General features: G+C 35.6%; 1 protein-coding gene across 1 annotated transcript; it reads right to left on the bottom strand.

The window, feature by feature from the left end:
* On the bottom strand, positions 1–26,824 carry ENKUR (enkurin, TRPC channel interacting protein). The gene is made up of 5 exons (XM_081144873.1): positions 26,249–26,824; positions 19,135–19,280; positions 14,777–15,000; positions 11,197–11,343; positions 1–3,897 (listed from the first exon to the last, which is right to left on the bottom strand). Exons 1-5 carry the CDS (start codon positions 26,323–26,325, stop codon positions 3,724–3,726), a joined length of 768 nt encoding a protein of 255 aa, XP_081000999.1. The 5' UTR covers positions 26,326–26,824; the 3' UTR covers positions 1–3,723.
* Positions 26,825–26,836: the final 12 nt, after the last annotated feature.

Raw genomic sequence — 26,836 nt, 5'->3', positions numbered from 1 at the left:
CACCATAGCACATTTCAGCAGGAAGAAAAAACCCTCCAGGAAAAGTTATCTTACTCTTTTTGTTCCTTACCTATGCTTGTCCCCTACCTGTAGTAACCAATGTTTATTAATAAATCACCTTCTTCAGGTTACTAAGAACTTGGAAACAAAATTAAATTGCCCTCTTAAGAGTTAATTGATATTAACCAGCATTGGTCTCCTTAACTGCTGAAATTTTTCCTTGAGCTATTGAAAAGTATCTTTCACGTTGGTGGTAAAATTGTATTCATGTGGGCTATATTAATAGGCACATTAAGTCACATGCTAATGCTGTGACATTGGCCAAATAGATCAACATATCTTCAGATAAAAAGGATTTCAACAGAAGAGTTTGGACTGCAAATAAAAATAGGAGCAGGAGAATCAATGTAGAAGCTGACCTGCAACCTGCTCAGAGCAGGAGAGAAGGGAGCTTAGCCAGGGCTTGGAGAATTTCATTCCATTGTCAAGGTTCTACCTTAGGGAAAGGGTGCTCCTTTCTTGAATTTTCTTGGCTTCCTGGTTTTCTTCTGACCTCTCAGAACACTCACTCTTCATCTACTTGCTCCTTCCTGCTCTCCCATCTGACTTCTAAATGAAAGATTTGCTGAGACTTCATCATTGTCTTCTCACTCAATATGTGTCCCAAGATTATCTCATTCATGCTGCTGAACTCCCCGATTCATCAGCCTATCCCAGATCTCTTTTCTGACTGAAATATCTATCACATATCTATCATCTAGCTATCATCTATCTGTCTATCTATCATCTATCTATCTATCATCTATCTATCTATCTATCATCTATCTATCTATCTATCTATCTATCTATCTATCTATCTATCTATCTATCATCTATCTATCTATCATCTATCTATCTATCTATCTATCTATCTATCTATCTATCTATCTATCTATCTATCTATCATCTATCTATCTATCATCTATCTATCTATCATCTACCTATCTATCATCTATCATCTATCTATCTAACCTATCTCATCTATCTATCATCTATCTAAATGCCCACATAGATATCACAAGATTATCGTAAACATGTCCAAAATTGTGTTCTTGATCTCTCAATCTGCTCCTCCTTTAGATTTCTCCAGCTCAGAGAGTGAGAGCTCCACTGCCCCATTGCTCACATCAGAAATTTGGCTGTCATCCTTGAAACCTTCCTCTTTTCCTTTCAATCTCTCACCAAATTACATTTTTACCTCTTAAATACTTAAGTGCTATTGAAGCCAACAGCTGCTCTTTGTCTTCACTACCACAGTCTTGGTCTATGCCAGTCTCTTTTTCACCTGGAAGATTATGATCGTTTCCTAATCAGTGTCCCCCATGCATTTATTCTTTCACTTCAATCTATGTAGCAAGTGAGCATTTAAAAATACTGATTGCATCAGGCCATCTCCCTGCTTAAAACACGTCAATGCCCCTGCTTCCCTCTTCATCTTCGGCTTGTACCTCTGCCCTTCTCTCAGTACAACCCCACCCCAATGGCTGCCTTCCTCCTATGGACTGAGGGTCTCCAGCCCAAGATCCTTCAGACGTTTTATTCTTTCTGCTTGGAATTATTTTTGCTCCACAACCCTTCTCTTCCCCATCTCTCCCAACTTCTACTAATTCTCTAGTTTATTTTTAAATGTCAGATCTCAGAAGGGCATCTCCTTATCTATAAAATCTGATTTAAGAATACCTTGATATTCTCTTGTATAGCTTCTTATTTTTTCTTTCAAATCACTAATTTCAATATATAACTATAAATGCATTTGTGTGACTATTTCTGTCTTCCAACATGGCTATTTCACTTCTCTGTTCAGCAATCAGAACAATTCCTGGCAAGTAGTAGACAGTATTTGTTGAATGACAATGAATGACTTTTGTTAGTTGAAAAGATTTTTATAGTCTAAATTTCTTTTTTGTTTACTCTGTTCTAGCCAATGCACTCTTTTGGTTATGATTTGTCTTCCCACATAGATTGATAACTAGGAGAGAATGCATTGATTATTCAGGTGAAAGATATGTTTTCATTTTAAAATTGATGTTTACAACACCCTTTCATTATAAAACAAACACACACACACACAATTAGGAACAGAAGAAAATTATCTCAACATAATAAAATTCATATATTAAAAACCCACAGCAGACATTATATTCAATGGTGAAAGACTGACAGCTTTTCCTCTAAAATCAGGAACATGACAAGGATGTCTGCTTTCACCACTTCTATGCAATATAGTACTGGAAGTTCTAGCCAGAGCAGCTAGTCAAGAAAAATAAATAAAAGGCACCCAAATGAGAAAGGAAAAAGTAAAATAATATGTTTGCAGAGTATATGACCTTATTTGTAAAAAACCCTAAAAATTCCACACACACACAAAAATCTGTTAGAAATAATGCATGAATTCAGCAAAGTTGCACGATATAGTAAACACACAAAAATCAGTTGCATTTTGCCTTAGCCAGTGTGGCTCAGTTGGTTGGAGTGTCATCTCTTGCACCAGAGGGTGGTGGGTTCAATTTTCAGTTAGGGCACATAACCAGGTTGTAGGTTCGATCTCTGGTAGGGAAGCGTGCAGGAGACAACTGATCAATGTTTCTCTCTCACATCGATGCTTCTTTCTCTCTCTCCCTCTCTCCCATCCTCTCTCTAAAATCAATTAAAAAATCAATTGCATTTTTATACATTAACAATGAAAAATCTGAAATAAAAAATTACAAAACAATTCTATTTAGAATAGCATCAAGTATACTTAGAAATTAACTTAATCAAGTAGGTGAAAGACTTGTACAATGAAAATTACAAAACTTTGCTCAAAAAAATTAAAGAAGACAAAAATGGAAATACATCCTATGTTCATAGATTGGAAGGGCCAAAAAGAAAAAGTAACATCTCATTCTAGTGAAATACATATAGTGAATTATAGAATAAGGCACCTAGAGTAGCAAACTTGGTTTTCTGTTTTTGTTTCTTTGTTTACCATTTTTCCTGCCTATAACCCCCTCCAACTCCCTCCGCCAGCTAGAGTAGCAAAGTTTTTTACAGTTGGAAGTTAGGAAGGAGGCTATTCTCTGTAATGGTGTATTTTATAAGTTGTCTCCTTGATTTTATGTTATCTTCTTAATATTTCTTCCTCCAAATATAAGCCTTTCAGCATACATAGCATTGTGGATATTGAAAATATTTAGAGTTGGGGAATATCTGCAAATGACAGAAGTTACCAGAGAATATAAGATTTTAAGTTTGTGGAGCTCTGAAACAATATGTAGAAAACAATATGTAGTAAGAAAGCATACACCACTATTTCCAATTCAAAATACTTAACAATTTTTAATGTGTTCCTTGAATTGAGTAGTGTAGAAAAAAATGTAATGTTCTGAGTGCTGACTTTATTTTTCAGGGCTCAGAAATTAATGTTTATGTGAAACAGGTACATAATAATAACACACTATGGAACTGGAACAGATAACATCAAACTTGAATTAGTTTATAGGCAAAAAACCTGAAACTGTTAAAAAAAAAAATTTCTTGTGTAAGAAAAAATCCAATTAATTTTCAGACATTTCCTAAGCATTTTGGTAAAGAGGGTTTTTATTCTCTTCATAGTGTTTTCCTCTTTGAAAAACTTAGTTTCATTTGTATGTTTTCCATGTTTTCTTTCCTATATTAAAATGACTATACTTTAAAAACCCATTATTACTTATTGGCGATATAAATAATTTTGTGCTTTTCAATCACACCAATGTCATGTTCCAGTTGCTTCATTTCTTCTTCCAGCCTCTGCTTGCGGATCTTCTTTGGTAAGGAATCAATGAAGACTGAGAGGGACTGGAACTCTTTATGTACCTCTTCCCAGTTCTTTTTCAGACCCTGCAAACAGTAAAAAAAACTGTAAATACTCAAAGTAAACTTCAAAAGTAAATTGTAAATTAAAGTAAATGGTAAAACAAAACAAAACTGTACTGGTAAGAAAAATATAAATAGCTAAAAAAACAACTGACAAAAATGGCTTTTGAAATGATATGTATTTATCAAGTACTTAGCCACAGTAACAAAAAATATTGTACAGAGGCCAAACCCTGTCCTGACTGTGTGTTCAGTTTCCGTTGGGAGTATTTATTTGCTCTGTTTTTAATGTTACTGTACTTGTTTTTACCATCAAATATGCATATGTAGAGTTATGAGTAGTATAAAATTAGGCCCACGGTAAATGCTTTGGTAAAAACAACAACTTAGAATTGATATTCTCAGACAGAAAAAAAAATGTTTGAACAGGAAATTATTTTTTATAAAAATTTTATTTTTTTTCTTTAGGATTTTCTTTTCAAACTATCATCCCCACTCTTCAACAGAGCCATCACATCAAAAGACTTGATTCTGACTTGCGTGGCCATATTTTCTTATACCTGACTAAATGGAATTGTACAAAATGCCAAAATTAAATTTCACCAGAGATTATCTTTTATGTCTCTTTCAGTGTATTAGAATTCTTCTTCCATAGAGTCAAGGGATTTATACTTTCCATTAATGTATTCTAGAAATGACTGAAATGTCATTAAATGTAACACACATGCTAATTTAATAATGTAGTTAATTTTTTATATTCTCAGTAACCAACAAATTCAAAATTAGGGATCTCTTAGGAGCAATAAAGGTTATTTCCATCTCTGCATTGTTACAATTTATCACAGTGCACTAGAGGCCCCGCTGACAAAATGGTATTAAACTACTAATTGAATTCATGCAATAAAATTTTGTAAATTAACACTTTCTTTTATTCACTATGGATGCACAAATCATTTTTTTACAAACAAAAAAAGTAAAACTGAAAGTACAATAAAAATATTGCCATGATAATATTGTCCTTAAAAACTCGTGGCATACATTCAGGTTTATGAGAAAATTAGAAGTGTCTTATATAATCATGCCTTCATAATAAACCCTTACAATAAAAATTTAATGTCGTAGAGACTTCCCAGGGACAATAAAATTTCAATGACTTATTTCCATGCTTAGGTAAAAAAATGATAGGATAGGGCATACTATATAGAATAGGTTGGTTGAAAGAAAGGATAACAAATTTTGAACCCTTGAGTGAGATTATATCAAGACTTTGGGAGAGGAGAAAGGTAGAAAGAAAAGTATCCAGGTTAAAGTTTTAAGAGGGGGATGGTTTAACACAATTCTTAATAGTGTATGAGCTATATTCCAAAAAGAAGTCCTCATAGAAATCTTATTATCCTATCATCTTTCATTATAGGACAGGAAATATGGTTCCATGGTGCTCCATAGGGGTGTCTATTGCAGAGAGAAAATTTATACACTTCAAATATCAAAGGTTTTTCATTTCAAGTTGGGTGATATTTTTTCAAATTTTTTAATTTGATAATTTTTTAGTTGGATGATTTTCCATATTATTTGTGGTTGTAGCAGCTACACTTTTTCTCTGTATTTCCTTTTAAAGGATAGTTTGCTTTATCTTCCAGTGTGTACAATAATGTCTGGATCAAAGTCAGTAGCCAGGAATGGCCATTAAATGTAACTAATATATCATATTTTATTAAAATAATCTCTTTGCTGTTTTTTAAGATCTTTCTTATCTCAGCTAAAAAAACCTTTTATCCATTGCAACAATAGTGATTTTCCCTTATTTTTATTTCTAAAATCTTCTCTCCTTTATTTTTATGCTGAAATAAGATTGCTAATTTTGGAAAAACTTCAAATGGGGAGAAACAGTCATAAAATAGTGCCTTCATTCAGTTTCATGCTCCTTTTGTACCCCCCACCCCCAATCCATTCTTCTTGTCTTGTACTGTGACTAGGGGTAGGTGGGGTGGGTTGATTTTTGTGGACTATCCCCACCCTCAGCTCTTTTGTCCTCTAGTATCTGCCAAAGGCAGCATTGATGGGAGAGACAGCTTGGGGCCTTTCTTTCCCATCTCTCTTGACATTACTTGACTCTAGTTCTGGCTGATCCATCTGTGACAACACCTGTCAGGTGACCCGTTTTCTAGGCTCTAGCCCTCACTGGGCTCTGGTGACACAGTTTCTTGCCCTGCCCAAACTTCAGGTGTTGGGGGATTCCCACTGTCCTTAGTCCTGGGTGCCTCAGTTTCTCTGTTGATTCTCTTAGTCCTGCTTCACATCTGTAAATAGTTACTTCAAAACCCTCTTCAGAGTCCCAGCTGAGCATGCCTTCTATTTCCTGCTGCAGCCTTGACTAATAAAGCTTCCTTTGGTTACTTTCTATGCACGTGTATATAACGCAGTGGGAAAATACTGGACTGGGAATTGGTTGATGTGGATTTTAGTCCCTGTTCAGCTAAGGACTGCATTTGTTATGCTCACTACAGTATCCTCCAGGCTGGGTACAGTGCCTGGAACACAGTAGATGTTCAATAAACGAATCCATGGGTGGATGAACAAATGAGCCCACTTAACACTTTATATCCTTATCTGAAAATGAGAAGTTTGGGATTGTTAGTCCAGATGAGCTCTTCCAGGTATAATGAGACTGTTATTTTATGAAGAATGAGCAGAAGAACATGGCCTGCTCAGGGACATACAACCAGGTTGTCACAGAACTATGTGCAACTCTTAACGAGGGAGGGAAGCATGGTTCAGGGCTTGTCAGGAGCATAGCTTGTGGCTTTGTTACCACAGTGACTACACTACTACATTACCTGGATAATAAGGCATCTGATGGAGGATCTGCTATTGTCACTCAAGGGGTATGCGGAGAAACTCTGTAATGACTAGATTACGAAGCTGACGGCAGTTTATCCACTACAGCTAAAAAGGTGCAGGAGAGGAGAGCCTTTCCCTTCTGAGGTAAGTTCTTTTTCTCTTTCCCTACTTTTCATTTTCATTTAGATATAAAAATCTGGCTTTCACAAAAGCATGTATTTTCTAAAAATGGTAAAATCCAAACGAGAGAGAGGGAGAGAGAGAGAGAGATAAACGAGAGAGAGAAATGGGCCAAAAACCAGTACTCTTCTTGAAAGTGACATGAAAGCCCCACCTCCAGGTCTGCCAGTCTCCTGCCAACCTGTCTTCCTTTCTTCTTTCCAGGACACAATTATGAAACACCTAAGTTCATGCTGGGCAGTGGGTTAGGTACTGGGGAGACTGCTGTCAACCAAGAGACACAGTAGTACAGTCTCTGCTCTTAGGCCACTCCTTGGATCCACTCTCACTCTTCAGTTTAATGCCCAGCTAATGACCTACCTATGTCCTTCAATGGACACTGTGCCTTGGAATCTTATAAAACTTAGGATCTACACATACATACACACACACACACACACACACGCAAAATTTAATTTATTAAATGACAACATTCCTACAGCAGAAATTTTCATATATCCTTCTTAATATCCTCAGGGCTTAGCATGATACTCTATGTGAAATAGTCATTTAAAAAATGTTTAGTGACATTCCAAGAGGGAGGTGGATTGAATGGAAGCTGCACTGACACTCTCCCAGGACCAAGCTGGAATTACAACTAAAATAGAGAAAAACCACCCTGAATAACCAACAGAAGACTAGCTGGAGAGCTCCCTCATAACCAAGGACCTAAAGCAGAGACCGTATAGAGATTGGTAGGAAGTGCAGAGGTGGGAGAGGGCTAGCTGGGCTCCCATAGGCAGCAGCTGAAGGTGTGGGGGGTTCCCACTGAGAACTCTGGGGCCTAAACCCCAAGCTGGGTTTCCTAGCCCAGAGCACCAGAACTGAGAAAGGTGCCCACATAAAATATGGCTGTGGAAAGTAGCAGGGTTTCTGGCTGCCTGGGAGAGATGGCTGGAAATGCAGGCACCCTCTTAAAGTTTTGTGTGCAGCCACTCACCTTGGGCTCTGGCAGAGGGAGGACAGAGTGGACTAGAGCAATGTGAGAAGAATCTGGGGTTTTGGGCTCTGGAGACAGAGCTCACAGGGCGGCCATCTGGATTCCTCTACTGAGTCATTCCCCCATACTTCAGAGGACATCTTTCACAGGCAGACCTTTGCCAGCCAGGCAGCTTTTGCCTGGGGGGAAAGCAAATACCCCCTCCCCCCCCACCACCACTAGAAAACCTTTCACCCCACTCTGTGGAGTTTATGCCTTGCTGTGGTCCACAGACTGAGGCTCATTAAGAGACTAAGATCAATCAGACTGCAAGCAGAGGCACACTTCTGGGAGCTTTGAGTCTTTGCCTGATCTGCTTCTGGACCTGGACCTTGGAAAAGTACACTTCGGTGTGCATCTTGGTCCTCTCCAAAAGCACCCATCCCCAGCAGAAGGAACAACAAGCCAGCCCAGCAGAGGGAACCACAAGCTGTGGGTTTTTGATATCTCCAAACAGTATACTCAAGGCCAGTCACAAACAGTGTCTGACATTGGCCTTTACCAGAGACCCTCAAAAAAGACAGAATCCTAGCAGATCCACCTAATACATAGAAACAACCCAAATAGGCAGCCAAAATGGGAAGACAAAAAACAAGCCCCAAGTGAAAGAACAAGAGAAGTCTCCACGAAAAGAGCTAAGTGAAATGGAGATAAGCAATCTATCAGCTATGGAGTTCAGAATACTGATTGTAAGGATGCTCAACAGCATGAGAAAAGATAGAAACTATGAAAATGACCAGTCAGAAATGAAGAATGACATAGCATAAATAAAGAATACATTGGAAGGAATAAACAGCAGATTAGAGGAAGCTGAGGATCGGATCAGCGAATTAGAAGACAGAGTAGAAAAAAATCACTCAATCAGAGATCCAAAAAGAAAAAACAACTAAAAAACAGGAGGACAGTCTAAGGGAGCTATGGGAAATGTAACTTGAAATGTAACAATATTCACATTATAGGAGTACAGAAGGGGAAGAGAATAAGCAAGGGATAGAGAATCTGAGGAAGTAATGTCAGAAAACTTCCCTAACCTGATCAAAGAAAAAGCCATATAAGTTCAGGAGGCACAGAGAGTCCCAAGCAAGAAGAACCCAAAGAGGCCCACTCCCAGACACATCATAATTAAAATACCAAAAATTCAATACAAAGAGAATCTTAAAGGCAGCAAGAGAAAAGCAATCTGTTACCTACAAAGGAGCTCCCATACGGCTGTCAGCTGATTTCTCATCAGAAACTCTTCAGGCCAGAAGGGAATGGCATGAAGTATTCAAGATAATGCAAAACAAAGATCTGAAGCCAAGACTACTCTATCCAGCATCAAGGCTATCACTCAAGATAGATGATGAAATAAAGAGTTTCCCAGACAAAAAAAGGCTAAAGGGTTTATCACAACCAAACCAGCATTGCAAGACATGTTAAAGGTACTGCTGTAATAATAAGAAATAGAGAGAGAAACATAGGCATAAAGAATTAAAATGGCAATAAGTAAGGTCCTATCAATAATAACTTTAAGGACTTTAAGGGAGAGATCAACATACAATCACAGCTGTGGACTTGAACACTGCACTGACTTCACTGGATAGATCTTTCAGACAAAAAGTCAATGCAGAAACAGTGACTCTAAACGGCACACTAGATGAGATGGATTTAATTGACATTTACAGAACATTTCACTCCCAAGCTACAGAATATGCATTCCTCTCAAGTGCACATGGGTCATGCTCCAAGATAGAGCACGTTAGGACAAAAAACAAGTCTGTACAAGTTCAAGATTGAAATCATATCAAGCATCTCAGATCACAATGGTATGAAATTAGAAATCAACTACAGTAAAAACACTCAAAAACATTCAAACACACAGAGGCTAAATAGCATGTTATTAAGCAATGAATGGGTTACCAATAAGATCAAGAAAGAAATTAAAAACTTCTGGAAACAAATGAAAATGAACACAAAACAACCCAAAATCTATGGGACACAGCGAAAGCAGTCCTGAGAGTAAGTTCAAAGCACTACAGGCCTACCTCAAAAAGCAAGAAAAAATTTTAATAACCTATCTAACCTTACAACCTAAAGAATTAGAAAACTCCCCTGTGAAGCCTTCTGGACAGGGGCATTTTTTTTGCTGGGATTTTTTTTTTTATTGCTGCTATTCAGGTTTTCTGATTCTTCCTGATTCAGTTTTACATGATCTCACTCATATGTGGAATCTAATAAACAAAATAGACTGAGGAACAAAATAGATCCAGAGACACAGAAGCATGGAACAGACTGATGAATCTCAGTGGGATGGCGGGGGTGGGGGAGTGGGTGGGGAGAGATTAATCAAAGAGCTTATATGCATATATGCATAACCCATGGACACAGATGACAGTGTGGTGAAAGCCTGGGGGGGGGCGGATGCAGGGTGGAGGAGATCAAAAGGGGGACAAAAAGGGGATATCTAATACTTTCAACAATAAAGATAAATTTTAAAAAATGCTTATTGATTATTATAGCACTGATAAATGTTAAGAATTTATAATGCATATGGATCCATTTCTCAACAGAAATTAATATGGTAAGAAATTTTTTTTTTTCTGTTTTAAAGAGGTCACTAGAAATGGCTTTGTAGAAAGCTTTCAAAAGTAATGGGTAAGTTCTATTTTTACTTCCGTAAGAGGCAGTGTGACTATAGAAAAATACAAGTAGGTACTTAATAAATATAACCCTGCTCACATTCCCAATATTTTAAATGCTTCAGATAAAATCTTGCATTAAATATTCCAATGTAAATATTTTATTTGTTTACTTTTTCAAAATAAGAAAGATACATATAAAACCTAACACCTGGTTACTTTGAAATTTGAACATCTGCCTTATAGGAAAGAAAAAAAAAAATTGGTCTAGGAAGAGTTTCAATTATTCTAGAGCTCCATCTAGTGAAAAATATCTATTTTATGAGTATTATTTTTTTAAAATTCAGGAACATGAAAATAAAAATGAAAATGCTTTTTCTTTTATGTATGCATGTTTGTTGAAGGAGAAGGTGTGGTTCCTTACAATAGTAACTACTTCAGGAAAAAACAGAAACTCACCAAATTGGAAACAAATAATAATCCCAGTATTACAATGTTTTGTTTTCCCCAAAGAGTCATCTTTGCTGCAAGTAGCTGTCACCATAACCAAAAGAGAGTCATTGGATTTCAAAGCCCAAGTGCTGGTTTCATTAATCGTTGATGGCAGACTTTTCGTTAAGAGATGTTCTAGAGAGTTACACAGAATAGAAATGACAGAGCACTTACCTGCAGCACTGCTTCCCTTTCTTCATCAGACAGCCTTTTCATAGCTGCTTTCCTAAGGCTTTCCTGGATATAGTTATCATACTCTTCCTGGGCATTTTTTACTTCCTCATTTCGCTTACATATATATTTAGGTGTGACACCATAATCCTTACAAGGAATTTTGAGAGAGGGAAAAAAAAATCAATATCCCGAGTGTACTCTTATATACATGTACATACCAACCAATGCCTGGGAGAAAAAGAAATGTTACGGATATAAAGCCTTTACTTAAAACTGCGAACTGACAAAATTCAGTGACTTCCCCCGACCTGGGAACTAGTTGATTCTGGTCTTTTAAAACCATTTGGGCTGTTATTTGCGGCAGTTTGTTTTCCTCCTTGGGAATGTTTCCAGTGCCTGCTTCTGGCTGATGACTCAGCCCTTACTTTCCCCCTAAGAGCTGGCTTTTCTTTATTTATTGTACTGCTTCAGCTTTTACCCTGAAATATCTTAAACATCATGAGATCTCTTTTGCAAGGACTTGTTAAATAAAAGAAGATACTTACTTCCAAGGCATTATAAAAACCAACTCTCAAAAGATACAAAGCACATCTGCATTAAGAGAAAACTGACTTGGGACCCTAAGGAGTTTAGAGAAATGCAAAATCCTGGGCTGCTTACAAGTACTGACAGTGAAGTAATCAGCCATGATTCTTCCAGATTAGTGAATGTGTATGATAGATACCACTGTTGAGAAACAGTACTTATTTATTCTTCAAAATATTATTTGTACTTTGTGCTAGATATATTGGTGAATAAGAAAGGCAAAGTTTCTGTTCTCATGGAATGTGCATTCTAATGTGAGAGAAACTCAGCAAAAAAAAATACTGTGTGTGTATGTGTGTGTGTGTTCCAAGGTAAAATAAAAGCCAATAAGGGGAAAGAAAGAATAGGAGCTATTTTAGATAAATAACAAAATCAGGGAAGACCTCTCTCAGGAAACAGTGGTTGAGAGAGATGGTAGTCATCAAAACTATTCACAAATATTCTGGTTCTTTCTTCGGGCACTTGGTAGTACAACACTTTCCTGCTCTCTTTGAAGTAAGATGTAGCCATGCCACTTGACTTGCCTATTGTCAGTGGAAGTGACCTCTACCTTTTGGGTAGAAGCCTTAGGAATTAATGGATGGTTTGCCATGTTCTTTTTCTGTCTGGTATAGTGATGGGAGGTGTTTTGGGTTGCCTGGGGCATGAAATGAGGACAAGAAGCAGAGCTTTCAACAACCCTCAATGAAAATGTGACACAAGCAAACAATAAAACTTAGTTGCTTTTAGTTACTGAAATGTGGGAGTTATTTGTTACCACCACATAACCTAACCCACTCTGCCTGAACAAGGGATAGAAATCCTAGCTGTGAATGTGTTCTGGAAAGTTGCAAAGCACTCTACAAATAATCTCTAAGAGCACAGTATTCTTGTTAGTTAGTGCAATGGTAAATAGTCCAGTCCATTTCAGGAAACACTGAGGGCAACACCTCATTACAGCTCAATACAATTACTGATGGGCATAATAATGATTTTGTGTCATCAAAAAATATTAAATTATATTTGGTATACTCTGTTTAATAAAGGGAATGACATGATACAGTTTAGGAAAAACAACGATCTCACAAATGGCTAAAAGCTTCAGTGATCTGAAATATTCCCATGTGTTGGATCATTGAAGGCTAATCGTACTATTGAAAATAATAATTGTATATATTATAATATCTACTCTTTATTGAATGTTTACTAGGTGCCAGGTATTATGTCAAGTACTTAATATTTTTTGTATCACTTAATCCTAACTCCAACCCTGTGATAAATCTAATAATTTGTTAAAGATCACAGAGTTAAATAAGTGGCAGCGCTAAAATTTGAAATGATGTCTTATTACTATTGCTATGTACGTTAGGAATTACCCATGCTTAGGTTTGTTTTCACAAACTGTTTCTCATGGCACAATGGGCATATAATATTTTATTTGGAAATAAAACATGAGATTTACTTACTTTTTACAAATGGCATTGCCCTTAAAAGGACTTACTATCTCACCAATAAGAGATTTTTTTAAAAATTTAACTCTGATAAATGGAAAGTAAGTGAGTAAGTCCTTCATGAGCCCTGATTGCTTAGCCAGCAACAAGAGGACAATAATAGTGTAGTGTTTGTATGGCTTGGTAAACAAGCACAGGTAGAGATACTTAATATTTTTCTGTCTCTGTATTGAATTTTTACTTCAATTTTCTGTTCAAGGCAAAAAATACATTGAAGTGGACAGCTAAGGCAGAAGGTAGCCAGAGGGAGGGGCAGACTGTGTGGCAATTGGTGGTATAACTATCAAAGGAGAAGGATTTTTATGTGATGGTAGAGAAATAATGGACTGGAAATAGCTTTAAAGGGCCAGGAGAGTGAAATTTCTGCTTTTCCACACCCTATGGGACAAGGGCTATGAGCAGCCTCCAGGAACCACAGACGGAGGAAATATCCCTAGAAGCCTGAAATTACTTAATGGAAGGTGCTGCCACTCCTCGATTCCTGCTAAAGTCTTCCAAAGGGGGCTTAGCCTACATGTGACAGTTTCTCAGGGAACAAGCAGTGTTCTCTGACAACAGCCTTGAGGGTCCTGTTTTGATTTTGAACAGGCACTGGATTTCTCATGGTAGATCACTGGACTACCTCAACATAAGCCCTTCATACATCATTAATGCAATTTCGTTTCTTTTTTCTCTCTTCCTTTCTTCCTTCTTTCCTATTTGCCACACCTTATTATTATGTATTATTATTCTTTAGGGTTTTGTACTCATATTTTACTGTGTGTGTTTCAGGCACTTTAATGTTCTGTAAGTATACAAAGTAAAATAGGTTTTATATAAGGTATTTTTTTGGTAAGTTTTCTAAATTTTAAAGATCTTCTATATTTAAACAATTAAACCCAAGCTTCTATAATTTTCACTGATGAAATATGTTTATCTGATTAGAGTCTTTTCAAATAGAAATGAAGGTCCCAAAAGGACTAGATTACTGCACAGTTCTTTCAACATCTGTTTTACTTCAAACTAAAAGCAAATGAATATATTCAAGTTGAAATAACAATGTGAATTAGTTACACTATACTAATAGGATGGATGGCTCTAAAGTTGTATTATTCTTCATTTTTCTCATTCTGCCTCCTAGACACTGAAACCTAATGACTAAATCAGAGGATCTTCTGAAAGGTTACTCCTTCTAGATTTATAGTAATAACTGTGACTGTCCACCTCACCTAAAATTAATATATTTTAGAGAATGTTTATTATAATTATTAATTATATTGAAAATTAAAATTAAAGAAAAATAATTACAGTTTTCCTCTACTGAACTATATGGTATTCATTCCAAATTCCCTGTCATTTCATCACATTCGATTTACACCAAACACAGATTTCAGGAGAATGAGAATTGGCAATCTAGATAATTTGTCCAGTGAGAACACTATTACTGATAATATAGATAATTATTATGAACATTATATTTAAATTATTTGCATTTCAGGTCTAAAATTAATATATCACAAGGTTACCTTTTTATTGATGTACTTTGGCACTAGTCCAGAAGTTTCAAGATCATGCTTGTCTCCAGTTCTTTTGTCAACATAAATTGGTTTAGGCTTTTTAGCCACTCCCATAATGACATCGGCTGCATTTGTATTAATGAAATTTTTTTCACTCTGTACTCCCATGATTGGATGATCAGTCCTCAGTGGCACAGGAGGCTTTTTGGGCTTATCCCGCTCAAACGTTTTTTCTGTTAAACATAACATTTCCTTGTTAATATTAAACTATAAACATTGCTACTCAGTGCTATATAAAACATCCCGATATTTTACCACTAGTATATTGAAATTTTATTAATAATATATCCAAATCTTTAAGGTAAAAAATCAATAATCATAAATGTAAAAATTAAGTTGAATGTAATCAATTAATATCTTGAAGAATAGTATAAAAAACTAAGGAAGAAGATAAGCACCCCAAAGCATATGATAGCTAATATATTTTAACTAGCTATTGTGAAAATATTTTCTTATAAAGATTTCAACAACAAAAGTTCAGCTTTCCCATTGAAAAAAGTTCAAAGAAACATTAAAACTTTTTTCTGAGTACTGTCAATATTACTAATAATTGCTTCTTCAGAGGAAAGTTACTACAAAATCACCACATAAATAAAAAAAAACACTTGATGTATTAAAAGTCCAAGGATCTATGTTTTCCTCTCACTAAAACTACTATTACTATAAGGTATAAAAATCATATAATAGCTATGTACTCAATATACAGCTTAACAAATAAAACATTACCAATATAGTTGAAGTTTCCTATCCACCCCTCCCTGATTACATCTCACCTCCTAAAATAACTACTATCCACAATTTATTTTATTTTTCTATACCAAATTCTCTTCATTAGCAGCATGTGAAACTGTTCATTTTTACATAGTACCTTCAACCTGACTATTCCAACTTGTCTATTTTGACAGAGTCAAATCAAAATGGTTTGTAAAAATATTAAGATGTAAAAAAATTACAATTGCTTTCCAAGAGTCAAAGGCAACAACTTTCTTGAAGAAGCTTACTCAAATTTTACCCTATCACAATTACTAGGGACTTTGACTTTATTTATTTCTGCATTGTTGGAGCTTTTTATGAGCTTATATAGCTTTTATTATTTAGAAAACAATACAGGGTGGGGCAAGAGTAGGTTTACAGTTGTAACACAAATAAATAATACAATAATTAATAAATAATAATCCAAGAATAAATTCTGTTTCATGTATTCACAACTGTAAACCCACTTTTGCCTCACCCTGTGCTTATTATTAAAAGTCTATGGACTAGATTTATATCTTGTTATGGGCTGAACTGTGTTCCTCCAATATTTATACATTGAAGACATAACCTCCAGTATCTCAGGATGTGACTGTATTTGGACATAGGATCTTTAAAGAGATACTAAGTTAAAATGAGGTCATTAGTGTGAACCCTAATCCAAGACACACACAGAGGGAAGACCAGGTGAAGAGACAGGAAAAAGACTGCCATCTACAAGGGCAGAGAGGCTTAAAATAAAAACAACCCTGACAGCAACTTGATCTTGGATCTAGCCCTCAGAATTTTTACAAAATAAATTTCTGTTTAAGCCACTCAGTCTGTGACACTTTGTTATGGCAGCCCTAGCAAACCAATACACTTCAATATTAGTTCTATATCCCCAGAAACATTATAAAGGAGCTTTGAATATTAATTTATTCATTAATTCATGCAATATATTTTTGTTGAGCAACTACTATGTCCCTAGGGAATGCACTAGGAACTGCAAATACAGCAGTGAAGAGACAAAGTTCCTGTTCTCATGGAGATTACATATGAGTAGGAGAAGAAAAATAAAATTTAATATGTGGAATATAATGTGTATATTTGGTTGAACTACATGTGAAATTGTTTACCATTTTTGACCTACAAAAATCATATCTTTTTCCTGTTTAACGTATTACTGAGGTGGTATGAGCACTGTTCAGAATTGAATTATGGAGTTTCTATGAAGCTTGAAGCAGAGAATAAGACCTCATTGTGGAACCCAAATAGTTTTCCTTCTACCGGATACTCTTAACCAAAAATGGTTTGCATGATCTTTTTGCCTACGAAATCAGAGGTATCTATCCTCTAGATCAGGGGTGGGAAACGTCCAGTCTGAGAGCCGTATAGAGCCCTTGAAATCATTTGGTCTGACCCTGCCAAGGCAACCAAAGGTGGGACTCAGAATTCAATAAATCTAGGAGCTTTTTTCATAGCTAAGTTTTAAGCTGATAATCTTGTATGGCCTGCGAATGATGTTACAAATATCCAAATGGCCCTTGGCAGAATAAAAGGCTCTCTACCCTTGCTCTACATGTTCACAAATATTCAGAAGCCAAATTTAATTATGAATCAAAAGTGCATGCAAATGACTCCTGTAACTACAAGAGAATCTGTATCTTTGGAAATGTATAGTAAAAGAGGTGAAACTAAATTCTCAGAAAATGAGGAAACCATTTAGAAAGACTAATAATTCATTCTTAGGTGAGTAAGCAGAGTAAATTATAACTCTTGGTCATTTGTGGTTGTCTATCTGATGGTCCCTAAATTCTACTTCTGCTTTTCCCTTATGTTATATTTATCTAAATATCATCTTGCCTCTCATCCCAGGAGTAGGGGTTGACTATGGGGTAAGGCTTGGAAAATGGGGTGAAGATGTCTCTTCACAAATTATTTGGTGGTAGTGATAATAAATCTGAAAACCAAATGGTTTGTTTTTTTAGGCTACGTCAGAATGGTAGTGTCAACATACCTTGTAGTCATGCAGATGTTCTATCAATTGAATTTAGAGAAACATTCATGTATCTGTTAAATTTTTTCAGTGTATCTAGCAAATTACTGCCTTCAAAATTATATTCAAAATGACAGAATATTCAAAAAGAAATTGGCAGCAGCCTTGGCCTACATTAACCTTTAACTTTGTCTCACTGGACTGAATTTCTTAATTATTCTTCAGGCCCATGAAATTTTGTGTTTATTTACCTCATGATGTTTATAAGAGGAGATATAGGCTTCTTCCCCTTTTCCTTATTTTATAATTAGGATTTATAGTTTGGTAGATGTGTTATATAATATGCTTAATCTTAGAGAGGATACATGAGGACCCAAGTAATATTATTGGTCCCAAGGCACTGAAAAATCCTAATTCCATTTTAACATTTCCTTATTTCTCAAGTGGTTGTGGGTCACAAAATACCAAGATTTCACTTGAGGAAGATACAAAATAGACTGTTGAAGACATGACTGTAAGCATGAATGTTGTATTTTCAGACTTGCTTCTTCCATCTTTCCTAAGAGTGCCCCATCCTTTGTTATAGCATGTCGGTTATGAGAAAGGATTGTGGGACATAAAATATGGACACAAGAAAAGTAGTTTCACTTTTGTCAAAAGGTATACCCTAGCTAGGCTTGAGGTGTTACATTATTTCCTTGAAGCCAGAAGACATAAAAAGGCTAACTTTTGAAAAGAGATAGGCTTATTTCCCTCTCATTTTTTTTGTCCCAAAGCATCATGCAAGACATGCTCAGGATGGGAAGAAGCTGCTTCCACACACACAGGTCAGTGATCCCTTTTCATTCACTCTCCATTTTTTTTGATAGCTTTCTTTCCCTATATCTATATACTCTATGACCGTGATTAATTACATAAGTTGTGAGGCCCAGTACAAAATAAAAATGTGGGGCTCCTTGATTAAAAATTATTAAGAATTTCAAGGTGGCAAAAGCAGAGCATTAAACCAAGCATGAGATCTTTCTAAGCACGGGGCCCTGTGTGAATGCACAGTTAGCATGTCCGAGAACTATGTCTACCACTCATTCATTAACTCCTCCATTACATCCAACTCATTTATTGCCTTAATGGTCTTAGATATCTGGGAGAGTTAAGCACATATTCAGGCCTAAAGTAGTTGCTTCAACAACTGATAGCAATGGTTGGAATTTTCATTTCTTGGAGAAAAGGCCCTTGCACAATGGAGTTTAGGACTCTTCTGGTGTTTGTTATTGAGTTCATATGGCTAGGGGCTAAGACAGTGAGGCATGTGGTGCTGGAGGTGGGCCTTTATTGGACAGTCCAAGATGTAGTTCAAGGTGCTTGCAGCACCAAAAGTCTGTTTGGGAGCAACTTAGCGTTCTCTGCTCTCTTTTTCTATACGTTCCCTACTTCTTTATTTTAGCTTCTCAAATTCTGTTTAATATGAGGTAAAGTTGCGTCATCTGTGCACATTTAATATTCATAGACACTAAAAAATAATTTTAGTTAAATTACTGTTTACATTGTTAATATTAAAAAGAGTGATAAAACCTACTGGGTGGTAGAGTTTTTTCCTTTGAATGTTTCTTCAGGAAATCCTTTGGAGAAGGTACTTCAATTTTTGGTGGTCCCATAGTTTTCATTGCAGTTTTAAATTTTTGCATGTCCTCTTTTACAGCTGTCTTAAAGGTTGATATGTACCTAAAATGAAAAGAAGTTGCAGCATTTATATTTCTAGTAAAAATTATTTAAAGTTTAAAATAGGATATACATTTCTAATTTATGTTAAGTCTATATTCATTGGGAGGTAGCCATAATTACCTAAGCCCCGTCTTTAGGCTTAGGCAAGCTAGAGGGAAGCTTTGCCCCAAGAAAGAGGTGCTAGGGTAAAGATATTCATAGTATTTCCTATTATTCTTTGAAAATCAAAGCACCAGTAGTGATTTCACATCTCTCTCGCTCTCCCCATCCCCTCAACCCCCTCATTTTTCTGATCAGTCTAACTAGAGGTTTATTAAATTTATTGCTCTCCTCAAAGAACCAGCTTTTCATTGATTTTTTCTAATGTTTAATCTACATTTCAATGATTTCTGCACTGATCTTTACTATTTCTCCTTATTTTGGGTTTAATTTGCTTTTCTTTTTAAAGTTTTTTAAGGTGCAAGTTTAGATATTTGACTTTAAACCTTTATACTTCCCTATACAAGTATTTAAAGCTATAACATTCCCTCTCTGCAAAGTTTTATAGCTGTAGCCCACAAATTTTGATATGCAATGCTTTCATTTTTTTAAGCTCAAAATACCTTTTTAATTCCTTTTGAACATCATCTTTGACTTAGGAGCTTGTTTAGATATTATGTTTGGTTCTCAAATATTTGGGGATGTTTCAGGTATCTTACTGATTTCTAATTATTTTCTATTGTGGTCTATCTTTGCAAATTTTATATACACTCATAAAGAAAGTGTACTTTGCTGTTGTTGGCTGGAGTGTTCTGTAAATGACAATTAGATCAAACTGGCTGGTAGTGTTTTTAAGTGTTTTTATTAATTACTGAAATCTCTGACTACAATTGTGGATTTGTCTGTTTCTTTTAGTTCTATTAGTTTTTGCTTTGTATATTTTTGACACTGGTAGTAGGTGCATATTACTTAGGATTAGCATATCTTCTTGAAAAAGTGACCACTTCATCATTATAAAATAATGCTTTTTAAATCTGTAAAAATTTTATATTCTAAAATCTCCTGATATGAGTTTAACCACTCCAGCATTCCTTTGATTTGTGGTGCCATAGTATTTTTTCATTTTTCAACTTTTTACTTATTTGTGTCTTTATTTTTTTTTAAGTTTTTTTGTTTGCTTTTTTATAGAGAGAGCAAATAATTTTTATCCTTTCTAACAATCTCTTACATGGCATGTTTAGACCATTCACATTTAATGTGATTTTTAAAATGTTTACCTTTAAATTTTCCACCTTGCTGTTTGTTTTCTACATATCACATTGTTCATTCTTCTTTTTTAAATATCCTGCCTTATTTTTGTTTTTGTTTGGATTTTTTCTTTTGTGGAAGTTCTAACGTTTACAGTGTACATGTTCAACTTATCACAGCCTACATTCAAATAATATTATAACACTTCGCATGTGGTATAAGAAACTTACAAAAGAATACTTTCATTTACCCTTTCTCAATCTTTGTCCTAATGTTGTAAGATATTTTACTTCTATATGTGTTACAAAACCCATAATTATTGTGATGATTTTCCTTCTAAGAAGCGGATTAATCATATTTTAAAGACATTTTAAAAGGAAATAATATTTGCACATATATTTCCCATTTTCAGTCTTATTTCATTGCGTAAATTCAAATTTCCAACTCATACCCTTTCTTGTGCATGAAGGACATTTTATTAACTTCCTCCCTTTTGGCTACTTTTAAGCTTTTTTTTCTTTGTTATTGGTTTTAAGAAATTTGATTGTAATGTCCTTGGTATGATAGTGTTCTTCCTCTCCTTTTCTTTCTTCTCCTCCTCCTTCATCATTGTGATTCTTGGATTTAGGGATTTCATTAAATTTCCCCAAATTTTACCATTACTCAAATATTTCTTCTGTTTACCTATCTGTCTCCTCTCTTTCTGGGGCTCTAATTACACTTATGTTAGACGGCTTGATGGTCTTTATAGCTTACTGATTCTGCTTTCTTTTTCCATTTTTTTCTCTGTTTCATTTTGTATTGTTCTATTACTATGTCTTCACATTCAACAATATTTTTTTCTTCAGTGTCTTGGCTGCTGTTAATCACATCAGTATCAGATTTTCATTTTAGACATTCTTTAGCTCTGTACGTTAGATTTGGGTCTTTTTAAAAAAATCTTTCCATTTCTCTCTGTATTTTGCTCATGTTTTCCTCCTCTACTTTTTTGAACACATGGAAAATATTTAAAAGAGTGGTTGTCATATCCTAGTCTATTAATTCTCTCATTGATGCCGATTATTTGCCTGCTTGTATTGACTGATTTTCCTCTTGGTTATGCATTGCACTTCTGGGTCCAGAAGAGCTTTAGTCTAGTTCTAATTTGGTTCCACTACTGAAGCAATATACTTCTGAGCGCACTACTCAATGCCCTGTGTCTTAGGTGTTTCCACTCTGCCTGGTGGGAATATGAACTTTATTTGGCTCTGCTGCATTCTGTTGGTTATCTCTCTGGCCTCAGTAGTTTTATCACACCATATTACTAACAACCAAAGACTTCAGGGAAATACCCCTGCATATTTTTTTCTCTCTCTCTCTCTCCAGTACTCCGAGAATTCACTCCAGTGCTGTGAATTCTACATGCCTTGTCTTGACCTTCCTGAACCCTAAACTCTGTGCCCTTAACTTGGGGAAACTGCTAGGTTTTGTTTGAATTCCTCTTCCCTGGGCTTTGGCCTATAAATTCTCTCCAGAGGATATGTAGGGGCAATGTCTGAAAACCATTGTTTTATATTTTTTGCTGTCGTTTTAGTTATTGAAGATGAGAGGATAAATTCCATCCTTGATTGTAGGCAGAAGTTCAGCTAAACCACTTTTAACAACGTGTATTCTCTTCATACTTACGTGGGTGAGTTTGTTTGAAGAAACATGAAATTGTTTCTTGCTTTTAGGGGCCTTTTGTCAATCTTGAGCTCAACGGCTAGAAATCAGTTATGGTTCACATTGAATGAGCTCATTAGATACCTTCAGGTTCAATACAAACCTGTGCCTTAAAATTCCCACGGAAGTTGGAATTAGCAGGTATGATCTTTTGATTAATAAAATAGTCCCTTGGGGTAAAAATGACGTGTGTATGCTTTCACCACTTTTTAATTTGTCATCTTGTGATTCAATACATTATTTTGTGTGAGCTCAAAGTTTACTCATTTTTTATAGAAAACAAGATATTCTACTCTATATGAATGACACTTTTTATTTTTCTAAATTATAAAAATAAAAAATAGATGAAACTAATATAATGTCAATTATATCTCAATTTCAAAAATGAATAAAAGTCTAGGTTCCTTCATCCACATGTCTGAAGGAAAAGTGCCTTCTCTCATTATCCCTTTCGTACTAGTTTCCCAGGCCTTCAATTCTTCTGCATTCTTTAGATGATTCTATTAATTATAGCACAGCTTAAGTCGTGTGTTTGCTTTTCCTGGTGATTTTGCAATCTATATGAACTGTGAGGTTTATGTAAAGAATGAATATATACAAGCATGAGAAGAGCACTTGGGTAAAAAGAGATGAAGTGTTATTATTGTGTAAGTCTGCAGAGATTGGATAGCCAGATTAAAAAACATGAATAATGACTTCTAGCACTAAAAGCAATGACATTGGAATAGTCCTTTCTTTGAATATCAGTTCATTTAAAAGGCTTACTGCTTTCCCCAATTCAATTACTGACTACAATTAGTCAGCAGAGTAGGTAAGAACCTCAGGAGAAAATGACACTGTCATCTAAAATTTCATAATAGTCAAGATTGCTTAGCAAACTAGCAAACTCAGATACATAACCAGACTTTAAACAAGGAGATGTTACAAAATTTCAGAAAATATAGATATAGCAGTATGAAAATTGAATAAAATGGAAGGTAGTTCAAGAAGAATGAGAAGCTCTGAAAATAAAATTCTGTCTCCATGTCACAATTATCCCAATGAAAACCAGAAAGGCATAAAAAACAACAATAAACTACTGGGTGATTATGACATTAAATATCTCTGTTTTCAAAAAGCGTGCATCCAGAAACTCCATACTGGTGAGCCTGATGTTAATTTCAAAGAGCTAAAAATCTGTAGAGCAGCAATGACTGCATGAGCCACTTGGAGTTTCAGGTCACTAAAATTAAGATCTTTTTTGAAAAATATAAGGTTATTGGACTCATAAGTCAGGAATACCTTAGACATAATATACATCTTGATGTTAGTAAAGCCTCTTATTAAATCCTTATTGATAAGGTAGAGAAATATGAACTGATTAATGGGTGCATTTGGATGACTGACTGAATCCTCAAAAACATTATTGCTGTCAGTCTAGAAAGAAATACCTAGTAGCCTACTAAAGTGCAAAGTACTTGCCTTGTCACTGACTGATGGATATATAAAAGACATTAGATCTGCAAATGACACAAAGAGAGTATATGATTCAAAATTCAAAACTGTCTCCATATATTAATAAGTTTAGATAAAAAAGAATCAGCTATGCAATTATAGGATGGGGAGACCAAACTTAGTCATAATTTATGTGGGAATTTCAATGTGAGACAATGGTAAGACATGACTGTCATAGTGCTAATGGATGCATAAATAAAAGTATTGTGTATCAAGGAAAGTAGATCATAGTTTGACATGCAGATCATATCGGGAATATTACTTTCAACAAAAGGGAGAGAATGTTTGGAGATATTAAGCAACTGGAGTTATCAATAGAAGGGTCACAAATTTGGTGAAGATCTTAGAAACCATCTCACATATCATGAGGAACTGAAATTTTGAAAACTGATTCCTGGTTTCTCATTGACTTTAATACTTTTATATCTTAAGTCCCAGCTTATAGTTCAACTGCAAAAAGTTGCCCTTCACCCCACTTTGGTTATATATATCTATTTGGTAACATATATCTATCTCATTTAGTATCTGCATCTCTCACTGGGGTTTTCAATAATATATGGTTTTATTGTTAATCAATATTTTAATGTTTATATTTTTGTTCACCAAGGAAACTAACCTCTGATCACAGAACAGTCAATTTTTGATTTCTCCAAGGAATCCAACTCTTTATGAAGGCTGGACAATCATCTTACCAGTCTTGCAAATTGCTGCAGAGAGCTTTTTTAAAGCTGGGTTTATAACTCAGTAATACAAATAAGCCTCATAGCTTATTACATTTTTAAAATTTATCTTTATTGCTGAAAGTATTACAGATGTCCCATCCCCCCCCCCATTAATACATTTCTTATGATTAAATTTTTACTATCACTAAAGGGTTTGAGCCAGGACAAGTCTGTGTTAGTGTGGTAAGAAAGAATTAGTTAAATATTTACTTATGCTCTCTTTTTATGAATTAGTGCTTTTCATGCATTCTGTCAAACTAAAACTCCTCATGGTTGTTGCTAACAGTGTAGGCTGACTTTCTAACAGAGAGAGTTCTGTAGCATATTAGGACGCTTTCTATTCCCTTCACCATAAGTTGCTTTTTCTTACACAGTCCTTCAGAGTAAACCAAGGAGTTTGTGTGCAGTGACTCCAAAATTCCCCAAGGGCAATATTACACACATAATAGGATCTCAGGTAATGCTTGCCAATGAATAAAGATTGTTCCTATAAAATTTATTGAAAAAAATCACCTAGATGCATAGTAAAGCTTTATAATTTACCAATGAACAGAACACCTATCTAATAAAATAATTTATCATTCAAATTCAGTACTCTAGTGGGTTTCAGAGACGAGGAGCTTTATTTTGTACAATATATAGGAATTTTGGACCAAAAGTCCATTCAGCAATAGTTAAACACTCCTCATAAACTGTGCAACTGTATCATATCTTCTTTATATTCCCCTTTCCAATTTCCACTAGATTTTGAGAAGCTAATGGAAAACAATGTAGGTAATGCTCTGCTTAAAACAAAGATACTCAGGCTTAAAAAGGAAGGATGTGTCCACTTGTTGAAGATGTTATGCACCCCTAAAAATAACTGACCATTAGATCTGAAAGGGGCCATAAACATTATTTAGTTTGTTTTACAGATCAGAAAACAAATGAAAATTTATTCATGATCCCCAAACCAATTAGTTGCAGCCCCTGTTTTTTGTTTTGTTTTTACCCCTAGCCCAGTGCTCTTTCAATTTGGCTTTGACTTGAATCAGGAAAAGGAAAAAGGTAAAAGACAGCAAAGACCTAGGAGTGAGATTTTCTCCACTACTTACCTTCTTTTCACCCCACAGATTTAAATAAGTTCTAAGTCCCTACACAGGAGAGTGAATGGGATGTTTACTTTGTGATGACCTTTTTGAAACTGGGGAATTTAAGAGGTCCTATCATTCATGTAAAATTTTTAACTCAATTACATATTTTTGGTTCTCTATCCATCCACTCTTTCTTCCATCTATTAGACCCGTAAAAGACTTTAGAAACGATCCAGTCTGTCTATTTTGTTTCACTAATCAAAAAAGTTGAAGCTCAGAAACAAATTTATATTTGACAATAATCTTGGGGTCAAAATAAGTACTATCCCCTTAGAAAAAGAGCAGTCAGAAATAAAGGAATGAACTCTTGAAACCAAATATCAAGTATCCAAACACAGCATAATAAAATTGTGATTTTCTTTTTTCAACACGAAATTTTATGCTATTATATACCACATATCATGTGCGAACAATCAGATAAATTACAAAACAATTACATACCATATTACAAGGGGCTAACATAAAATGGCCCTAGTCTAACAACACTGGATCACCCTCTCTGAATATTGACATGCTAAGTACCTAGATTTTGCAAGCTTTTCTTTAAGAAGTTATCATCCGCCCAAGGCTACTTCATCGAGATACAAATATTTCTTTCTTTTTAAAAGTCATGTGATGCTTTGTTAACCCTGAAATAGAATAATTATTCCCCATTCTTGTTTCAGGCGATAATCTTGTATTGCCCACATACCTAGGAGGCTGGGGAGGCTCCTTCCAGTCACTGGGTATGAGGTTATAAATACTCTCAGAAGAGCATGTTGGATCCATGGCCACCAAATGAACTCCTCAAAACTCAACTTTTTCCCCCTCAAAATACCAATATCTCCGTCCCTTTCTTCACTGCTTCCCCTTTCCTTTCCTCCCTCTTGCCTTCTCAAGGAACTAAGGTTTCTCTCTTCACACAATTCCCCTTTGACCTCCTCTGCGCAGTCCTCTGCTGGGAAGAAGATACCCTTTCTATTCTTCTCGCGGTTGCTTAGCGTCCTCGACCGCGCGCTTGCCATGGAAACAGTTACTAAGCGACGGGGAAGTGGGCGGCCGCACGGCAAACTAAGGTTTCCTCTCTTCCGCCTCCGCGGCTCATACTTCTGACGAGAAAGCGCAACGCGGAGAGCACCGTCTCTATGTGCCTTTGGGAGTAATGGGGTGAAAAATGGCGTCCCCTTAAAAACGCTGTTCTTTCTTGTGTCTGGTTATTTAGATAAATAAAGATTCACACACAGGTGTAGCGCAGCGGGCGCGCCGTCACACACTAAAGCTCTACTGCGCAGGTTCCAAC

Source organism: Miniopterus schreibersii (genome assembly GCF_964146895.1).
Source record: "Miniopterus schreibersii genome assembly, chromosome: 1".
Classification (NCBI taxonomy): Eukaryota; Metazoa; Chordata; class Mammalia; order Chiroptera; family Miniopteridae; genus Miniopterus; species Miniopterus schreibersii.
The sequence above is the reverse complement of the archived record's forward strand: the minus strand, read 5'-3'. Positions and strand labels throughout refer to the sequence as shown.

Coding starts and splice junctions, on each gene's coding strand:
- ENKUR (XM_081144873.1), bottom strand. CDS start 26,325: ATGGATCCAACATGCTCTTCTGAGAGTATTTATAACCTCATACCCAGT. Junction 15,001..19,134: donor GGAAAAAACTCTACCACCCA/GTAGGTTTTATC, acceptor TATGTTTAACAG/AAAAAACGTTTGAGCGGGAT. Junction 3,898..11,196: donor AAAGGGAAGCAGTGCTGCAG/GTAAGTGCTCTG, acceptor TACTGTTTGCAG/GGTCTGAAAAAGAACTGGGA.